A 20,081-nucleotide genomic window follows, 5' to 3' on the forward strand; every position below is an offset into this window, starting at 1 on the left:
GATAAAGACTAATACCAACACCTAACTTTTAATTAGAAATTGATCGTTTTAGGATAATCAATAGAGTAAGTCATTTAAAACACATTCTTTACTTATCTTTCCTGTTTCACCTCGAAATGACACCAATTAACCCTGCCACTAATGACTAGTTCTTAGATAATTTTATGATAAGAATGAACTTGGTTTATGGGAATGCAATTTGTAATTCATGTAACTCCTAGAGATAACATTGAGAATATGGAATGAGCATTTGTTTATCAGTTACAGATTAGGTGACTTGAGTCGTGGGTGAGGGGATAAAGCTGGTGACCTCTCTTCTGTCAAATTGAAAGGGTAAATATAAATGTCCAAATACGGCCCAAGGTCTTTCAAAATTAGGGATAAAGCTTGAAAGTTTCAAGACAGCAAGGGTGGTCATCAACATCACTCCTTTTTAAAAAATAAATTTAAGAGTACCCAATTAATTTTTTCCAAAGGGGCAACTTAGTGTGGCCAATCCACCTACCCTGCACATCTTTGGGTTGTTGGGGTGAGACGCGCATAGACATGGGGAGAATGTGCAAACTCCACACGGACAGTGACCCAGGGCCGAGATCGAACCCGGGTCCTCGGCGGTGTGAGGCAGCAGTGCTAACCACTGCGCCACCTTGCCGCCATCACTCCTGTGGTAACGTTACTCCTAAAGGCAAAGCTCAAACCGGGATGAAGAGAGAGACTTTGACCGTTGTTGTTAGCACTCAAAGGACCTGTGGCCTTTAAGGGTTAATCCACATGGTTTTCACTGTCTTTTGTTAATTCTACTTTGATTCACTGCACCCAATTGTCTCCATCATTTGTCTGCACCTTATAAATCAGCTCAGTAAGACCTGGGATACAAAGTCAAATTGATTAAAGAAACCGGCAGCCCTATTAATAAATAAAGTCCAAATTCTTACACAATATCCGAGTAGTGTGATGGAGGCAGACTCAATTGTGGCTTTCAAAAGGGAATTGGATAATTATCTGATGATTTAGAAGGCGAAGAAGAAAGTGATTGCCCTCGTGGAGAGCCAGCATGGACTTGACGGGCTGAATGGCCCTCTTCTGTGCTGCAACTCTTTTATGACATGGGTGCATGTGCACATGTGCAGGGGGAGTTTGGAGAAAGTTTGGGCTTGGTGGGCAAGAGGTACCTGGGTAGCAGCGAAATGAACAGTCTGATTTTTAGTGACAAAGTCGCATCCTGGCAGCGAAGGGAGAGAGATGGTTGGTATTGGGGATAGGGAGTTAAGAGTTATGTCTGCTCAAAGGGATCATTCTAAAGTTGTGTCCAATATTGGCAGAGGAGAGTGAAACACAATACTCGATATGGTCAAGACAGATCTGCTTCTGGATGGCTCAACTACTTCTGTTCCAGTTATACTTATGTGCTCCTGTTGAACTTGAGGGAGTACCAAGAGAAAAGGCTGGGATGGGAGAGAGTAAGGTTTTAATAGGGTCCAGGGCATCAAAAGTGAACACAAGGAGAAAGTTGGAAAAGTTGAACAAATGGATGGTGGAGCACTGTGGAATATGAAGCCAAAGGCTCGACAGTTGACAGCTTGAAAACGCAATTATAAGCGACTTGGGCAGGAATTTTTCTAAATCTCAAAATTAAATGTAGCAACAACCGGGGCTGGAGGAGGGTAAGGGGATAGAGATGATAAGAAATACAAAGCAAAGGTTTTGTCTAATGATCAGGACCTTGGGAGAGGCCATGGAGGGTGCAAGGTCAAGGTAGATTTTTTCACATTCATCATGCATGGAATATGGGCTTCGCTGACTAAGCCAGCATTTACTGCACATCCTTTATTGCCCTTGAGACGGTGGTGGAGAGCTGCCTTCTTGAACCATGGCTGTGAATATGGTCGGAAGAGCGTATAAGGAGAGTGGACAGGAGGGAAGTGAACCCAGAGAGGGTAAGGGGAGCGGAGATGGAGAAGGAAATCACCAAGGAAAGGCAAAGGGGTGAGCAGAAACTGACATACTCAAAGGAGGAGTAAGTGCCAGAGGAACGAGGGACAGTGAGACAAGGAGTGATTTGCTGGCATGGGGCACACTGGGCTGGGTTCTCCACACCCCGGCCCCGAAATAGCGTTCGGCGACGGGGCGGAGAATCCAGTTTCCCCGCATGAAATCGGGACCGGCACCAGTTCAGCGATTCTCCGTTCCTCGAAAGCGGCATACTCCGATTATCCATCACCGGAGGCCATTGCCAGGTGCCCGCCCCGCTATTCTCTGCCCCCGACCGGCCAAATTCCTGACGTGGACCACTCATAGTCCTGCTGTTCGGGGACGGGCCGATCCGAGGGCGGTGGCGGGGGGCCTCATTCAGGGCTGGGCTATTTTTGAGCAGGGCGGTCCGGATCGGGCGCGCGGCCGATCGAGAGTACTATTTCCGCGGTCCAGGTCCGCAGTCTGAGTCCGCCATGGAGCACAGTGTGGCCGCTGACCCGGAGGTGCGGGTGGCTGTATCTGCAGCTGGAGCTGTGAGCTCCAAGACAGCTGCCTGCTAGCCCCCTGCAAAGCTGTGAACCTGTGGCCTTTTGACGCCAGTTTTTCTGGCGTAAAAGACCACAGTTTTCACGTTGGCGTGGGGACATAGTCCCTGAAACGGAGAATCCAGCCCACTGTCTCAGTGGGAATTTGGGCTAGGCAGTTGGTAAAAGATATAGCCAGTAAGGGGCAAACACTGATGTTGTACCATATTCTTGTGGGTATGGAGAAATTTCAAATACACATTCACTTCTATTACTAGTTCCAGTCACTAGTGCAGTAATTTCTCCACAACAAAGCCATCCACAAGCATGGTAGTTACTTGTGCAATGTTCCCAGTATAGTAGCCACACTAGTTATTCGGGCATACAAACAAATGAATTAGGAGAAGTAGGCCACTCGAACCTCGAGCTTGATCCGCCATTCAATGAGATCATGGTTGATTGGTTTGTGTTGAGTTCCAGATTCCCCATCCACCTGCGATAACCTTTGATTCCCTGCCCTGACAAGAATCTATCGACCTTGGCCGGCCTTAAAAATATTAAAAATACCTTTTGAGGCAGCGTTTGAAAGTCATACAACCCTCAGAGAGAACATTTCTCCTGATCTCTCTCCTATAAGGGTGATCCCCAATTTTAAAACCGTCAAATACTATGCTATATACTAACTACTGAAACACCCTTTTTAGGGCTGTAACTACTGACTCACTGCGACAGCAATTCTTCTCAAAAGTGAACACCCTGTGTTGTATACTGATCACAATGACTGATAATGAACACACCCATGATGATTAACAATTAAAAGACCATACATTCTTAAATATAATTATTATTTCTCACCATAATTTCTCACCATAATATATACCAGTGAGAACAGCAACCTCATAATCGTCACAATGTGTACAATCCTTCACATGGTAACTTCAAACTCATAACAAATACAAACACTACCAAAATAACTATAGCAAAAATACACACTCTACAATCATGTGATTTATACAAATAAAAGCATATTCATCAGGGCAGTAATTACACAGTATTCTTGAACACACAATTTCTCACATGCTGCATAAGTAATTAAAGTGAGAGCCTTCATCACCACTCTCATATTGAACCTCTGTGCCATCCACTTTCTCCTTCAGTAATACCTCATTTACACTCAACCTGGGTGGGTTTCATCTCACTCTCCTTGTTATTCCTCTACTTATTACATTGGTTTTCCTCTCTACAGTAATATAAATCCCTGATTGTTCCTTCTAGTTTCACTATCACATAGAAAACAGCAGCCCCTGCATCTCATGTGATCCCTTTAGCCCAATAGCTATATCTCACTCCTTCTTGAAAACAGACAATGTTTTGGCCCCAACTGCTTCCTGTGGTAACAAATTCCAGAAAATCACCATTCTGTGGGTGAGGAAATTGCTCCTACTCTCTGTCCTACAAGGTTCACCCCGTATCTTCAGGCTGTGACCCTGGGTTCTGGTCTTCAGCGCCATCCTGCATTTAATCTGTCTAGTCCTGTTAGAATTTTATGGGTTTCAATATGCCCCGTCATTCTTCTGAACTCCAGCGAATATGATCCGAACCAACTCAATCTCTCCTCATATGTCAGTTCCACTAACCCAGGAATGAGTCTGGTAAACATTTGTTGCCCTCCCTCTACAGGAAGAACACCTTCCTCAGATAAGGAGAGAAAAACAAAGACATCCCTGCTCCTGTACTCGAATCCTCCTCAATATTGCCGTCACTATGGAGAGCACTCCTTTCTCACTGGAGTAAAATGAATTGTTTATCATTTGTTGAAGTTCTCAATATTATCCTGTTACTATTGCTAATAATTTCTCACATGGATCCTCTCCTCTCCATCCTGTTATCTCTCCATTCCCAGTTTTCTCTCCAATTCCCAGTTATCTCTCATTCCCAGTTGTCACTTCATTCCCAGTTTGCTCTCCAATTCCCAGTTATCTCCATTCCTAGTTTTCTCTCCAATTCCCAGTTATCACTCCATTCCTAGTTTTCTCTCCAATTCCCAGTTATCTCTCCATTTCCCAGTTATCCCTCATTCTCAGTTATCCCTCATTCCCAGTTATCTCTCTATTCCTCGTTTTCTCTCCAATTCCCAGTTATCTCTTATTCCCAGTTATCTCTCCATTCCTAGTTTTCTCTCCAATTCCCAGTTCTCTCTCCAATTCCCAGTTTGCTTTCCATTCCCAGTTTTCTCTTCATTCCCAGTTATCTCTCCGATTCCCAGTTTCTCTCCATCCCCAGTTTATCTCTCCATTCCCGGTTATCTCTCATTCCCAGCAAGGTTCCTCTCTCCAGTTCACTCACTCAGTCGGTCCCACAGCTCCAGGGATTTTACGACCCTCTGGCTGCCGGATTCCGGGTTGTGCGGGTTCTCGCGAGAGGTGGAACTGCGGCTGCGCGGTCCGGGGGCGCGGCCCAGAATTCAGAAAAAGCCTGGAGGCGGAGGGAGAGAGATTGTGAGGGTCCGGGGACGGGGCGAGGGTCCGGGTGAGAGCGGGTCTGGCAGCCGGTGAGGGCAGAGCGGGTCCGAATGCCCGGGACAGTGTCATGGGGAGGAGCTGATCTGTCTCCAGAAAAATCAGAGTCTGGCCCCCTGCCACCCAGTCTGTGTAACCTTCCCCCCCTCAGGACATCACTGCAGGAGTTCCTCAGGGGAGTGTCCCTAGCCCCAACCATCTTCAGCTGCTGCATCAGTGAACCCCCTTCCATCATAAGGTCAGAATTGGGGATGCCCACTGATGACTGTGCTATGTTCAGCACCATTTGCGACTCCGCAGACACTGAATATGTCAAAATGCAGCAAGATCTGAACAATATCTGGGCTGATGAGTTACATTTACGCCACACAAGTGCCAGGCAAAAGGGACAGCACGGTGGCCCAGTGGTGAGCACTGCTGCCTCAGTGCCGAGCACCCTGGTTCGATCCTGGCCCCGGGTCACTCTATGTGGAGTTTGCACATTCTCTCCGTGCCTGCGTTGGTCGTACCCCCACAACCCAAAAAGATGTGCAGGGTCCGTGAATTGCCGATGTCAAATTGCCCCTTAATTGGAAAATAAAGAATTGGGTACTCTAAAAAAATTTTAAAACAATGAACATCTCCCTACAAGAGAGAATCTAACCATTGCCCCTTGACATTCAATGGCATTGCCATTGCTGAAACCCTCACAATCAACATCCTTAGGGTTACCATTGATCAATACTGAACTGGACCCAGCCATTGACTGAAAGACAGGTCGGAGACGCTCAGGCAGACTTCCACATGGCACCCTTTGGTTTCCCTTAAGGTCAAACAGTCCTAAAAACATAATCTTAGAAACCTCATGATTGCAATACAGTTATTGTTAGGAATGACAGATGTGATAGCATAATATTTGAATGTTTCTCTCTTTTCTCTTAGATGTGTGCTGATTTTCTGGAGACAGATCAGCTTGGGGAATCAGGAGCAACTGGTGTAACTTGTTCGTTCCCATTGACTGAGGCAGGTCCCCTTGCTGAGGCCTGTGTAATACTGGCACCAACATGTTGTTCTCACTGCGTGAGTTGGTACAGTGGCTGGGATTTGCCACATTTGAAATGCTGCTGCACTTGGTTGCCTTCCTGGTGTTCTCTGTACTGCTTGCTGTGAAGGTGGACAATTTTGCAGATGAGCTGGACTGGTGGCATGCCTTCATTCCACTCTTCACCGCTGACGGGCTCAGCACCTACTTCACCATGATCGTATCTATCCGCCTGTTCCAGGACGGGGAGAAACGTTTGGCCGTCATGCGGCTGTTCTGGATTTTGACAGTCCTCAGCCTCAAGTTCGTATTTGAGATGCTGTTGTGTCAGAAGCTGGAAGGCGGAAGCTCTCAGCTGTGGTACGGCCTCATAATGTCCCCAGTCTTCATTCTCCTCCAATTGTTGATGATTCGAGCTTGCAGAGTCAACTGAGCCCTGAAACCTCTCACCCCAGGCTTCCCGATTGTCCGACATAGACATTCTTGTGAATTTTGGGGGGGGTCAATTCGGTTTAATACAATATTCCTGTCTTTGCACTGTCTTGCTCTACTGAGTTTTAATGAAGCAGCTGTGAAGTGCAAGATGACCAACCTTTCAACTCCGTTGGCTGGCTTCTGTGGGTGGAAATATGAAGCACTTGGGGAGAAAATAAAAGTGGAAGAAGGAGGTTGTGCGTTCACTGCTAATGTTCAGCTCCGGTCGTGGGGACAAGCTGAGGGGAAGTGGTTGGATTCTGCCCAGCTGCTCTAATCAAGCCCCATGGAGAAGAAGGATTCGGTTATCCCTCACAATTGTGACCGTTCTCCCAGCTAGACATGTTAATGAGCTGGACAAATGGCTGTTTACGCAGGTTGACTCTTATGTTACTCGCGAGGTTGTTTTTGGGCAGTAGTTATTCAAATTGTCCATGATGTGGTGATATTGTGGAGTTTTTGAGTCCTGCAGATCTTAGGAAAATTTGTGCAGATGGTTATTGAGGTAAGCAAAGAGCATATCAAACTCTTCATGGCTAGCAAGGTTCCTGTTGGACCAGATGTGGTGCAAGGAAGCAGAAATCCAAATCACAGTTACAATTATGTTTAGAAATTAGTTTAGCTGCTTCTGTGTTTCTGCTTTTCCGTGATGTTTGCCCAATAGCTCCAATCCTTCACTGTATAAAAAGGCCACCTGGCTGGGATCCAGGACCATGTAATGAAACATCTTGCAGCTGAGATTCGGTTTCAAAACTGTTTTCTGACTGTTTTCAAATGATTAACGTGACCTGAAGTTTTATGTATTTAAAAGAGTGGCATTAGATATCCTTGTGCTAGGTTTTTGGGGGTACTGTGAATTCTGTGTTCTGCAATGTGTGACTGGGCCAAGTCTATGAAACGGGCTGTAAAACTCAATTTATGTCGCTCAGTATTAAGGGAATCTTCTTGGATGATTCTGGTGCCCACTTAAAATATCCAGGGACTTCATTTAAATTCAAGATTCCCATGTTGAAGCCATTGCAACACAATGAGTGGTATTCACCTGTTTTCAGGCGATCTCTATCATCACTCTCCAACTAACTTGCTCATTATAAATTTGTATTGGAAGCTGCCCACGTAAAGTTGCCACTGCAGTCACATCCTCCTGCCAGGGAAGGTGTTGGTGCCAAACTGGGAGGGAGTAATTATGCTGCACGAAGTTTACATTGGCGGTCCCACTACAAATGTGTGGACAGATGAATTTATCGTGGAAATATAATTAGGAAGAAGAGAATGTCCTGGTTCAGTTATCTCCAATTAACCTCGAACTCAGCTTCGGCTGAAGCCTACTTTTAATCTTAACTTCCTATGCGTGATTTTCTGAGAGATTGATGGAATCCTGATATTGATGAATCCTTGTGTTTTCTCTCACTAAAAGGACCGATTCCGTGCGATGGTAGAAGTTTACTTTTGACTTTAATGTTAGGCAGTGCGGCTGATGATACACGATTTATTATACTTTGATCAAACAATTCGGCCAACTGGCCAGTACAAAACGTAGTAATCTTAGAAGATACTTCGAGGTGATTCAAAGAAGAGAGCACATGGCAGAGTAAAGGAGCATAAGTTAAGGACATGCTTAGAGAGAGAGAGAGAGAGATATTGTTAGAAGTGGTTAGAACAAAGGCTAACTTTCTGGGCACCTCTTTTAAGGAGATGTTTATCTTTGGGTAAACCCTTTCTTTGTCTCTAATTGACTCTTTGCCTGGAGGACCCTGTCTTTGGTTTGCCCAGCTAGATGTCTGTCAATTAGCTGATAAGGTTATCAGTAAAGATTGGATGGCATTTGCTGGAGTATGACCTAATTTTATTCAAGTTCGTACCTTTGTGTGTGCATCATTTTTTAAATTACCTTATCAGAGTTACAAAGCCAGAGCTCAGAGGGTGGATAGGGGCAAACTGCTAATCCAGCCCCTTGCCTGCTCTAATAACCAATTCAAATTGAATCCAATTAATGGTCCCCACAAGAGAGACATACCAGATCCAGGCATTACGCCTGACCTCATGCTCATCCTCGCCAAAAGGCCAGGAGGCGATGTGTGTGAATCTTTTAAGGTATTGGAACTTGATCTCTTTAATGGTTTTGTCTGAAGATTGAAACTTGACTAATCTCTGTCCAGCAGGGCATCCCTTCTCTGGCTGTTTCTATGACGACGAATGGCATTCTAGTATCTGGCGTGTACCTTTGTTAGATCAAATCAGACTGGATACACACACTTCTCAAAAACATGATTCTTGGTTGTACGTTTTCAACAAATCCCTCGAGTATCAAAACTTAGTTCAATCAGTGATTAAAGAGTAACTTGTTTCCACTTCAACTGAATTTACAATTCATTTTTCCAGAAGAAGCGTTTCAGTCCCGATGCCACCCTTTTACTTCGAGCTCGTTGCTATTAATGTCAGGAATTTGCCACTGCTGTAGCTTTCTCCAGTTTTCCGCACAGTTATTCATTTATCATTGATCAGCCGTCACAATCAATTTCCAGTTTCTTTTGGCTGTGCTGATTGCTTCATGAACTCAGGTCAGACCTTTTTGAATGTTCCACCAATATTGCTGCGACAATGATTTTTTTTCCCCCTTATTATTGCAAGAACACTTGTGCTGTATTGAGCTTCAGCTGATCAGATGTTACTGCTTTATGGCGAGTTCAGTATTTTAAACCCATTTGTTCAAGTTTCCCAAGTGTTCTGTGTTGTGTGAAGTGCTCATCTTGAGAAGTGTTTCTCAATTGTACTTTATACCCAAGTCTGGAATTTCCCAGTCCAGAGTGATCACATTGATCTGAAATTTGTCCTTTTTAGCACTTTTGTTACGAAGCCTCGTGGGTGGGCCTGGCGTTCACAGAGACACCCTCCCAGTCAGCGGATGTAGCACTGAGACACCGGCTCATATGTGGCATTGCCATTGAGAAAGCTGCCAGTATTAAGACAAATTGCAGAGCAAAGGCTGAGCGCGTCTTTAGAAGAAACAATATGGAGGGTGCGGAAATCCCACACCACATGTTGGTCGGGTCAAAGTAAGCATGACAGTTGAAGATACACTTGGTGAGAAGAACACTTGAAGTTCCAGAGAAAATAATTGTCTGAAAATTGGGGGGGTTGAGGGTAATTGAAAATTATACAAATACAGAGAGCCTGGGGAGCAGTTAGTGCTGTGATTTAGTGTGCTGTCCTTTCACGTCTGGGACCAGGGTTTGTATCAAGCTGTAAGAAAATCGCTGTTGCTTGTATTTATGGGGCTAAAACATAAAAGTTCCTAATTTATGAAGTGGAAACATTTGCACTGATGCAGTGGGAATGCATTGTTTTTAGGCTGCTGTTGGGGCAGAATAGAGAATTGCATTGTGTACCTGGCCGTGCTTATATCAGCTCTGGGTTTGCCTAATGCTCACTATGTGCTCCATTCTCTTGAGACCAAACCACATGACCTTGATTCAAGTTCTTCCATAGCAGAATGTTAGGCCTGTCCTGTGAGATTGGTTTCTCTGTTTGTGTGCATAGACTGTAACCTAACCTGGAGAGGCAGAGGCACTGAATACGCCTTAGCTTGGCACAGTTGATGGCACTCTTGGCTGAGCCAGCAGGTTAGTCGTTCAAACTCCACTGCAGGACTTGAGGCTGACCTGAGATGTTTAAGCAAGGTCCTGTCTTCCTGTTCAGGTGAGTGATGAAGATCCTAAGACACAATTTGAAAAGCACAAATTTCACTTACCCGTGCTCACCACTCCTTCCTCAATCCGCAGCAACTGAAAGAGAATTGCAAGCCATTTCTTTGGTGTTTGTCGGACCCTGCTCTGTTCAAAATGGCTGACCTGTTTGCTTTCCTGTCACAACTGCAATAATTCCTCATTTGTGAAATTCTTTGTGGTGTTGCTGAGGAGCTTGATTAAAGATTTTATAAATGTATTTAGGCACAGTGGTTAGCACTGCTTCCTCACAGCTCCAAGGACTGGGTTCAATTCTGGCATTGGATGACTGTGTGGAGTTTGCACCTTCGCCTCGTGTCTGCGTGGGTTTCCTCCGGGTGCTCCGGTTTCCTCCCACAGTCCAAAGATGTGCAGGTTAGGTGGATTGGCCATGCTAAATTGCCCCTCGGTGTCCAAAAGGTTAGGTGGGTTACGGGGATCGGGTGGAGGCCGCGGGTTTAAGTAGGGTGCTCTTTCCAAGGGCCAGTGCAGACCCAATGGGCCAAATGGCCTCCTTCTGCACTGTAAATCCTATGATAAGCTCATTGACTGTTTCATGAACTCAGGTCAGATCTTTTAGAGTGTTCCAACAACATTGCTATGACATTGGGCTTTGCTTTTTTTTCTGTTGTTGCAAGAACGCCTGGGCTGTATTTAGCTTAAGCTGATCAGATATTGAACAGCCATCAGTGGGAAGAGAATATCAATTTGCTCTGAGCTGATTTTGGACTCGCGTTCCAGCATTAAAATGGCACCTGGCCCACTCCTTCCCACCTCAATTACAGTTAGCTAGCCCAACGTAACACTTCCCTGTATGACGCTATCTCAAACGATCCCTTGCAGTGATGTTGAATGACCCTTCCACAAAGGCTTCCCATGCCCTTTGTCACAGATGGACCTGTTAGATTCTATAGTTTGGGATTGCAGGCAATATAAGTGGGGTGAGGTGTTTTGTTTGGAAATGTTATGATGTGATAGTTGTTTGCTTTTTAAAAAAATACATTTAGAGTAACTAATTGTTTTTTCTCCAGTTAAGAGGCAATTTAACGTGGCCACTCCCTATCCTGCACATCTTTGAATTGTGGGGGTGAAACCCACACAGACACTGGGAGAATGTGCAAACTCCACACGGACAGTGACCCGGGGCAGGGATCGAACCCACGTCCTTGGCACTGTGAGGCAGCAGTGCAACCACTGCGCCAACATGCTGCCCTGTTTTAGTTGTTTGCAAACATAGACGGTTATCACATTCCAGTCACTGCATGTTTCTAACTTTCAGCAACATGTATCTGTTCTCCACAATTCTCCAGCTCTACAATAGCTGCCACGTATAAATTGGGACAAATTTTGAATTAATTCAAATTGATAATACTGGACTGATTTTACTAGGCAGTTACTGCCAGATGTGTAGTTTGAAACAAAAGGTCCGGTTATTCTATCTTAAAAGAAGTTAAGTTTTTCCCTGAAGTCGCATTGAGGATGTGCACTTTTTAGTTTGTTATTGAGATTTCTAACCAAAGAAGTCTGGGTTGTAATTCCCGGTGAGTGTTGATCACTCCATCTTGGCCAGGAGAGTAGGAGAGGATCTATAATCTGCTCTATTGATGCTGTGTCACTTTGCTAGCAGTGTGGGAATCAGCCATTGTTTGCTCTTGCTGGTAACATGTATCTAGGTGCGGGCCCATAATACGTTCATCTCCATAAGATGTAGAGGCAGAAGTAAGCCAATCAGCCCATCAAGTCTGCACCACCATTCAATGAGATCATGGCTGATCTGATATAATCCACAACTCCACATTCCTGTCTTATCTCTATAATCCCTTACTGATTAAAAATCAGACTTTTGCAGCCTTGAACATACTTAACGATCCAATCTCCACAGCTCTCTGCAGTAAAGAATTCCACAGATTCATTATCCTCCTCATCTCTTTTAATTGGATATCCCCTTACTCTGAGATTGTGCCCTCTATTCCTAGACTCTCCCATAAAATAAAAAATCCTCTCAGCATCTACCCTGCCAAGCCCCTGAGAATCTTCTGTCTTAATAAGGTCACTTCCTTCTAAACTCCAATGAGTATATGCCCAACTTACTCAACCACTCCTCAAAAGAAAATCCCTCCATACCCGAGATCAGCGTGATGAACCTTCTCTGGACTGCTTCCAATGTCAATATATATTTCCTTAGATTAGGGGACTAAAACTGTTCACAGTATCCCAGCTGTGGTTTAATTAGTGCCTTGTATAGTTTTAGCAGGACTTCCCTATTTTTTATAACACTTTCCCTTTGAAATAAAAGCCAACATTCCATTTGCCTTCCCAATTACCTGCTGAACTTGCATGCTTACTTTTTATGATGTATACACAAGGACCCCCAAATCCCTCCTGTAGCATTCTGCCATCTTTCTCCATTTAAATAATATTCAGCTCCTTTATTCTTCCTACCAAAATACATAACTTCACATATTCCTATGTTGTATTCCATCTGAGTTTTTGCCCACTCCCCTAACCTGTCTATATCCCTCTTCAGACTCACCACTTGCCTTCCCACCTATTTTTGTGTCATCCCCAAACTTGGCAATCATGCATTCCCTTCCCTCGCCTTGGTCATTAATATATATTGTGAATAATTGTGACCCCAGCACGGATCCCTGTGGCACTCAGTTACAGGTTGCCATCCTGAAAATGCTCCTCTTATTCCAAATCTCTGTCATCTTTCCGTTAGCCAATCCTCTACCTCTGCTAATATACTACTCTAATGCCATGGGCTCTTAGTAGCCTTTTGTGTGGTACCATCAAATGTTTTTTGGAAATCCAAGTATAATACATTTACTGGTTCCCCTTCATCTACCCTGCTCGTTGCCAACTCAAAGAACTCCAATAAATTTGTCAGGCATGATTTTCCCTTTATGAAGCCATGCTGACTCTGCTTAATTATATTATGCATTTGTAAATGTCTCTATTGAACTTGAAGGGAGCAAAGGGCAGAGTATTTGGGCGGTATAAGGATTGAGGGTGTGGGAAGGATGAAGATGGGGTGACATGGGAGCAGTGGGACAAGGATTGGAAGAGGCTGGAGGAAATGGGGGTGGATATTTGGATATTTGTGGGAGGCAGGAGGTGTAGAAGGTTGAGGTTATCAATGAAAGAGTAAGGCTTGAGAAGCAAATGGGAGAGATCAGGTTGGGGAAGAGAGCGGATGGTTGGAGGCGGTGCTCATCCCTTGGATCACTGAATCTTTTCTGTTTCGTATCAATGTCCTTAAAACTTGTAGTTCTGAACTGAACATAGGAACTAGGAGCAGGAGTAGGCCACCTGGCCCCTCGTGCCTCTTCTGCCATTCAGTAAGTCATGGCTGATTTAATTACCTGCAAACCAACTTTTTGCGATTCATGCACAAGGACACCCAGGTCCCTCTGCACAACAGCATGCTGCAATTTTTTTAACCATTTAAATAATAGTCTATTTTGTTGTTATTCCTACCAAAATGGAAGACTCACATTTACCAACATAGTACTCCATCTGCCAGACCCTTTTCCACTAATTTAAACTATCTATATCCCTCTGCTGACTTTCAGTGTCCTCTGCACACTTTACTCATCTTAGTGGCATCTGCGAACTTTGACACGTTACACTTGGTCCCCAACTCCAAATCATCTATGTAAATTGTAAACAATGGTGGTCCCAAAACTGATCCCAAAACACCACTAGCCACTTGTTTTATACTGACAAAGCTGCAGAGATTGTGCAAAGTATAAGCTGCAGAAGAGTGCTCAGTGTAGTGTATTGTAATGATTTTTGGTTAGTATGTTTATTTTCAAATAACCTATTGAAGTGTGCGAACTTTCTTGATTAATCAAACAGCTTACCCCCTGTTGAATTGTGTACCTTCCTGCTACCAATTAGCAATGTGACTGAGGAGCTCTGTAAAGATTCGATCCTGAGTGCTCCAGTTTGCTCTCGCTGCCCAGTCAGGTATACCTGAGATCCAACAATCTGTCATTGTACAAAGGTCAGCCTCCACCACAAGCCTCTAACATCAATATGAAACCACATGAAAGATTAATCTGTTTCAGCATAGGTCTTCCACAGGACACTGTGCCACTTTTAATGAGAAGCTCGACCCAAACCACAGATCTCTCTCTCTGGTTGTTTGATCTGTGTATTCCCAGGCTATTGATAGGCTGGGGTGGGTTTCAATAAACCCTTTGTCATATCCTGTAAATACCCAAAAGAGCATTCCTAAATGGAGTACCTGTTGTTGCTCAAGGGCCAACTTCAGATTTTGAGCTTTGATAGCCTTGACTTTGTGGAAGCACAGTTCCTGAATTTGTATAGAGGCACGAGTTACACTGGGTGCTTTTCGCTCAGTCTTTTTATTCCTAATGTTAGAACCTCTGCACCAGGTTACAGAAAGCAGAGGGAGAGTTACTCCACCTCTGCCAACCATTTCAACCGATGCACAAGTTAAGTTTTCTGCTTGCTGTTTGATTCAAGTCCAGTCTGTGGATATAATAAATAGATCGATTGACCAGCTGTGTAAATTATGAAATCCAATATTTAATGTGTTAATTTAATATGACGATTACAGCTTTGTGTGAAGTATTGCTGGAGGATGACTGCTCTCCTGTTGCGAGATCTGCCTTCATGTAAAGATCCACTTTACATAAATATATATTAAGAAAACAAAGACATGCTGTCAAAGCTTTTTGTCTTGCACTCATCTGGACAGATTCACAAGAATACCAATTCTAAAGGTAACAATAATTTATACTGCCTAAGAGAGTGCTGATTGATTGGCACATGGACTCTGATTGATAAAGCTACTGCCATGGAGTATGTACCAGGGAACAGTTAACTGCCAAGTTTTTGTTTGCATTCAAAGCAGATAGGCCCAATCTGGGCAAGGCATTACAATGGGGAATTAATCCGGAATGGCTGCCCCTTTAAGCTTCTGTTCAGTTGAAAAAGGCGCAGTGTGTGGATATGTTCTTTATGTTTGCTGAAGGACGTGCTTTTTGATACGATCAACCAGTCATTGGGATGTGCAGCCTCCATTCCTGGCATCACAGCAAGACTGAAATTCATATATCGCATTATTCATTCGTTTCGTCAGCAGAATGTCTTTAGCTTGATGGGAGCATCCTGTTGGTGGAAAATACCACGTGTGATGCTTTACATAGTAGCAGCATGAAACGGCTAACTTCACTTTTTTGCAATTTTTTTTAAGACACTTTGCCATTCCAGGGTAATCTGAGGTAGACTGGCTACTTTCAAGAACCAATGGGAGCAGTGGCCTTAGGCCTATCCATGAGTTTACGTCATATAGAGCATGCAGTGATCTGATCAGGGTAGCAGTTATCTCTCAGGGTGGCATTGAAGATGCCCTATCTCAGTATCAAGCTTGCACAGTGAGCAAATATCTCGGGACCCTATTTACAAGGTGTAGACAGGGTCAATCTTAAAGCGCATGGAGTTGTGAGAACCCCAATGTGTATGTTGACCAATCAAGATGGGCTTGCAGTGGAGAGTTGTAGAGAACTAATTGGCAACTAGGCAACTAGCTAATCTCAACTAGCATGACGAGGAAAGGGAGCTCATTTGCTCCGTTTCAAAGGTGAATTTGTGCAGGGTGGAGCCCATTAAGGTGTGTAAAGAAATTCTTAAATGCAGCCTTTGATTCAAATAAAGCAAATGTATAATTTATATATCAGAATCATGCAAAAGGGTAGGAGGTTAAGTAATTCCATCGAAGATGTGTTTCCCATGGAAACTGATAAAGATGTTTGCGAGAGTTGGGCCTGAGAGGGGATCCCATGGCAACATCATTTATTTTGGCATACATGGTGTTAAAACTGCAAGTTGCTGAATTCGTAAGGCTTCACTGAGCAGTACATTAGTAAATAGGCTAGCAATGTTGAACAAGCACATCAAGACAGCCTTACTATACGTATGCGAGTCCTGTATGGTCTTCACAAAGGTGAAGGCATCCTTTATATGGGGCAAACTTATTAAAAACTGGTTGTAGCAATTCACTCAACCATTTGGAGCAATTTCCAATGCAATTTCATGTTGCGCAGAACCAGCATTTGATAAGATAACGCATAAAGCAACTTCATTTTTGTGTGCCTTAAGCAGCCTTACACCAGCAGAATCAGTGAGCCGTGAATACGAATTCTATCATATACACCAGGTAGCTCTTTACTCTTCCACAAGTCCAACATGTTTTTCTGTAACTTGCTTTCAAGCAGGGCTGTGCAGTCATACTTAGTGACAGGTCAAATGAATACGACTTTGGACCCATCATTAAGAACATTAGTTGTGACTCAGCAATTAGACAACACACTGCTGATTGTGCTGAGAATTACACTGACAAGCAATTTAAGATAATCAGTCAGACTCGCAGTGTATCTCACTTGTGCTTGAAGCTACTTTTATTCAAACATAGGGCTCTGGCTTTTGCAAACAGAGCAAGTCTACACACCGCGCTATTTTCAACTGAACAAAAGCTTGGGGACAGCCATTGCCTGGCTCATTCCCCATGGCAATGACTTGACCAATCAAAGTCAAGCTGCCTGGTATGAGTTTAAACTTGGCAGTTAACTGTTCCCTGGTGCATTCTCCATGGCAACACATTTACCAATCAGAGTCCACTTACCAACCAATCAGCACTCTCTTGAGCAGAAGAAATTTTGTTCCCTTTTATAATTGGCACTTGTGAATCTGTCCTGATGGGTTCAAACTGAAAAACATCGACAGATGTCTCTTTTTTTCAGAAATACTCACGTTCTGTTCTAGAAATATATATGATAACATGGTTCATCTGATCTGAGGAAACCCTCATTTGAAATTAATTAAACTTCATTTAGTTAACTGAAATACAAAATATTGAACATCGGCGAGAGGGAGGGAGTTGGGAGGTCACATGGTGGTGAAGGGTGAATAATCCTACTCTACCACCAGAGGGTAGTATTGCACTTTGTGGGCTCTTCCGGGAGCAGTAAAATAGTTCTTATCAAGGATGCTCAAGATTCATTTTTAAATGATCTGCCAGCTGGTCTACCTTATATAGAACAGTACAGCACAGAACAGGCCCTTCGGCCCTCGATGTTGTGCAGAAAGTTAGTGTGAGAGAGAAGATTGAAATCCTGCCAGCATCTCCTGCAGCTCCCATTCAACATTCTGATATCGCGATGATTTATATCCCAATGAGTGATCACCAATGGTTTTGCTGGATGTTCAGTTAGATCTGCAACTATTTTTGAGTAAATTTTACCATGTTTAATAGTGTTTTCGAAATTCAAGTTGTTGCTAATAATCGGTGAGAATAGATTATTCAGTCTACACTCCTGCTCCCACTTTTGCACTTGTGTAAAAGAGAAATAGAGACCATTGTGGTGAGGGGTGGAGATTCTAAAAGGACTGGACACCAATCCTGGAGAGATGATGTTCAGGTCAGCGACCTGGCCATTCTCCAGACAGCTCAACAGGGTGAGAGATGTAAAGGAAAGGAGAACTGTCTGTAGCAGACAGCACCCCAGAGAGACAAATATAAAAGGGCAGGGAGCATGGTGCTGACGAGGTTCAGTCAGGGGCACAAGAAACAGCTTGAACAGTGGATGCATGGCGGTGAATTTTGTGGAGATGTTAGATAGGGTGGCCACTGCAGGGGTTGGGGAACAATGAGATTGGAAGCAGTATAAAAGCAAGTTACTGCGGATGCTGGAATCTGAAACAAAAACAAAATGCTGGACAATCACAGCAGGTCTGACAGCATCTGTGGAGAGGTGAGGGAGCTGAGTAGAGTGCTCTTTCGAAGGGTCGGTGCAGACTCGATGGACCAAATGGCCTCCTGATGCACTGAGGCATGATTCTATAAAGAAAACAGTTCACCTTCACAGTCCTCTTGCCTTACTTGCCAGCAGCTAGAAAATGCAAGAAGCACTCTTTCGCGATTTGGCAGCAAAAACACGTACATCGAGGGCGCTTGACATCAAGTGTATGTGCAGAGCATGTGACCTACTCACGGCTGCCACTACTGGCCGGAAGACTGCATTTCTTCTCGTTTAAAAGGCGGCAGCGGCTGCTATTCTCAATAAAAATGCTGGTAGAGCCCATTGTGCACTTCTCCAGCGATTGGGAACGCCGTGACCAATTGCTCCACAACTCTCCTGACACCCACCCGCAGGTCATGACCTGCACTTTGGAAAAGCCCTGGACTACACAAATATATTTGGCACAGTGTTGTGTTTGTAGTAAGCTTTTCCGACAGTTTCCTGAAACAAAACATTGCGGAACCAATTAAGGTTAAAACTATTTTGGATCTCAAATTCCCGTAACAGCCTCCCCGAACAGGCGCCGGAATGTGGCGACTAGGGGCTTTTCACAGTAACTTCATTTGAAGCCTACTCGTGACAATAAGCGATTTTCATTTCAAATTGTGCCTCAAGGCAGGTTTAATTAGTTATCTCACAGGAAAAAAAACATCTGGGGAAAAAGGCATTATAATACATTTGATTTCAATATTAGGTTTGAGCACTGGATCAAAGCAAATTACTGCTGATGCTGGAATCTGAAACCAAAGAGAAAATGCGGGAAAATCTCAGCAGGTCTGGCAGCATCTGCAGGGAGAGCAAAGAGCTAACGTTTTGACTCCAGATGACCCTCAAAGGGTACGTACTTCAGTCTGAAACAAGAATCTTAAACTTACACAAAGTTAATTAAATATGTATAATGGGTGATTAGATTGATTGTCATGTGTACCGAGGTACAGTGAAAAGTATTGTTCTGTATACAGTCCAGCCATTCCATACATGAAAAAACATTGGACATACGATAAATACACAATGCAAATACGTAGACACAGTCACTAAGTCTGATTAAATCCTCCTGTAGCCATTTGACATTTTCCTCACAACACACACTCCCATCTAGCTCTGTGTTATCATTGAACTTGGAAATATTACATTTTGTTGATATATATTCTGAACAGCTCAAATCATTGATATATATTGTGAACAGCTGGGGCCCAAGTACTGATCCTTGTGGTACCTATCGATTTATTATTATATTATCTCACTAGCCACAGGCTGCCAGTGCGAGAGTGACCCACTTATTCCTACTCTGTTTTATGCCTATTGGCCAATCCTCAATCCATGCCTGTATGTTGCATCGTAGCCCATGTGCTTTTATTTTGAGAATCAACCTCCAGAGAAGGAGAAAGAATGCTTATTCGAAAGAGAGAATATACAATGAGCGTCTCCTTGGGAGATCGAAATCCAGAAGAAGCTTATTAGACATCGGGCAAATACACACCACTGCTTAAAGGCCACATCAATGGTTAGACATTGGGGGGGGGGGGGGGGGGGAGGAGATGGTGATATCACTGGAGTAGTAATCAAGAAGTCCAAGCTAATGGTCTGGGGCATGGACAAAGTGCTCGTCTCAGTGGTGGTGACAATGACAACTATCAGAAATTATTGTAAAGATCCATCTGGTTCATTAATGTCCTTCAGGGAAGGAAATCTGCTTCCCTCACGTGGTCTGGCCTAATCGCACAACAATGTAGACTCTTAAATGCCCTTTGAAATGATCTGTTCAAAGGCATTTCAGAGTGGGCAACAAATGCTCGCTTTGCCAGTGATACCCCCATCCCATGAAATAATAAAGAAAAAAGAACACAAGTAATCAGGTGACAGTGAGAACAGTTTAGAGTCGAAACAACTGGCGCAATATTGCATCCAGCCCTCAACAAGAGGAAGGAACTCTAGTGGGAAAAAAATTCAGATGACTTTAATGAAGAGACCCAGAGTAACGTATCTTAGTTTTCTGATGATACAAAGCTGTG

General features: G+C 43.8%; 2 protein-coding genes across 8 annotated transcripts in view; one reads left to right on the forward strand and one right to left on the reverse strand.

Annotated features, from left to right (window-relative positions):
* ndor1 (NADPH dependent diflavin oxidoreductase 1) overlaps positions 1-4,918 on the reverse strand; it is a 67,875-nt gene extending 62,957 nt beyond the window's left edge. For 2 of the 4 annotated variants that reach the window (XM_038781618.1, XM_038781614.1), the window contains exon 1: positions 4,845-4,918. The gene's annotated coding sequence lies outside the window, so the exon portion shown is untranslated. Of the gene's footprint in view, positions 1-2,919; positions 3,353-4,844 lie in introns of those variants that run through there. The other 2 variants (XM_038781617.1, XM_038781615.1) reach the window with 2 other exon arrangements.
* A 17-nt stretch (positions 4,919-4,935) lies between these two features.
* On the forward strand, positions 4,936-8,869 carry tmem203 (transmembrane protein 203). Of its 4 annotated transcripts, none has more exons than XM_038781621.1 (2): positions 4,936-5,027; positions 5,939-8,869. In XM_038781621.1, exon 2 carries the CDS (start codon positions 6,061-6,063, stop codon positions 6,469-6,471), a length of 411 nt encoding a protein of 136 aa, XP_038637549.1. In that variant the 5' UTR covers positions 4,936-5,027; positions 5,939-6,060; the 3' UTR covers positions 6,472-8,869. The 4 variants fall into 4 exon arrangements, with proteins under 4 accessions (XP_038637549.1, XP_038637551.1, XP_038637547.1 ...); XM_038781623.1 differs by having other exon boundaries at positions 4,946-4,996; XM_038781619.1 differs by having other exon boundaries at positions 4,966-5,049.
* Positions 8,870-20,081: the final 11,212 nt, after the last annotated feature.

Source organism: Scyliorhinus canicula, chromosome 21 (assembly GCF_902713615.1).
Source record: "Scyliorhinus canicula chromosome 21, sScyCan1.1, whole genome shotgun sequence".
NCBI lineage: Eukaryota > Metazoa > Chordata > Chondrichthyes > Carcharhiniformes > Scyliorhinidae > Scyliorhinus > Scyliorhinus canicula.

Coding starts and splice junctions, on each gene's coding strand:
- tmem203 (XM_038781621.1), top strand. CDS start 6,061: ATGTTGTTCTCACTGCGTGAGTTGGTACAGTGGCTGGGATTTGCCACA.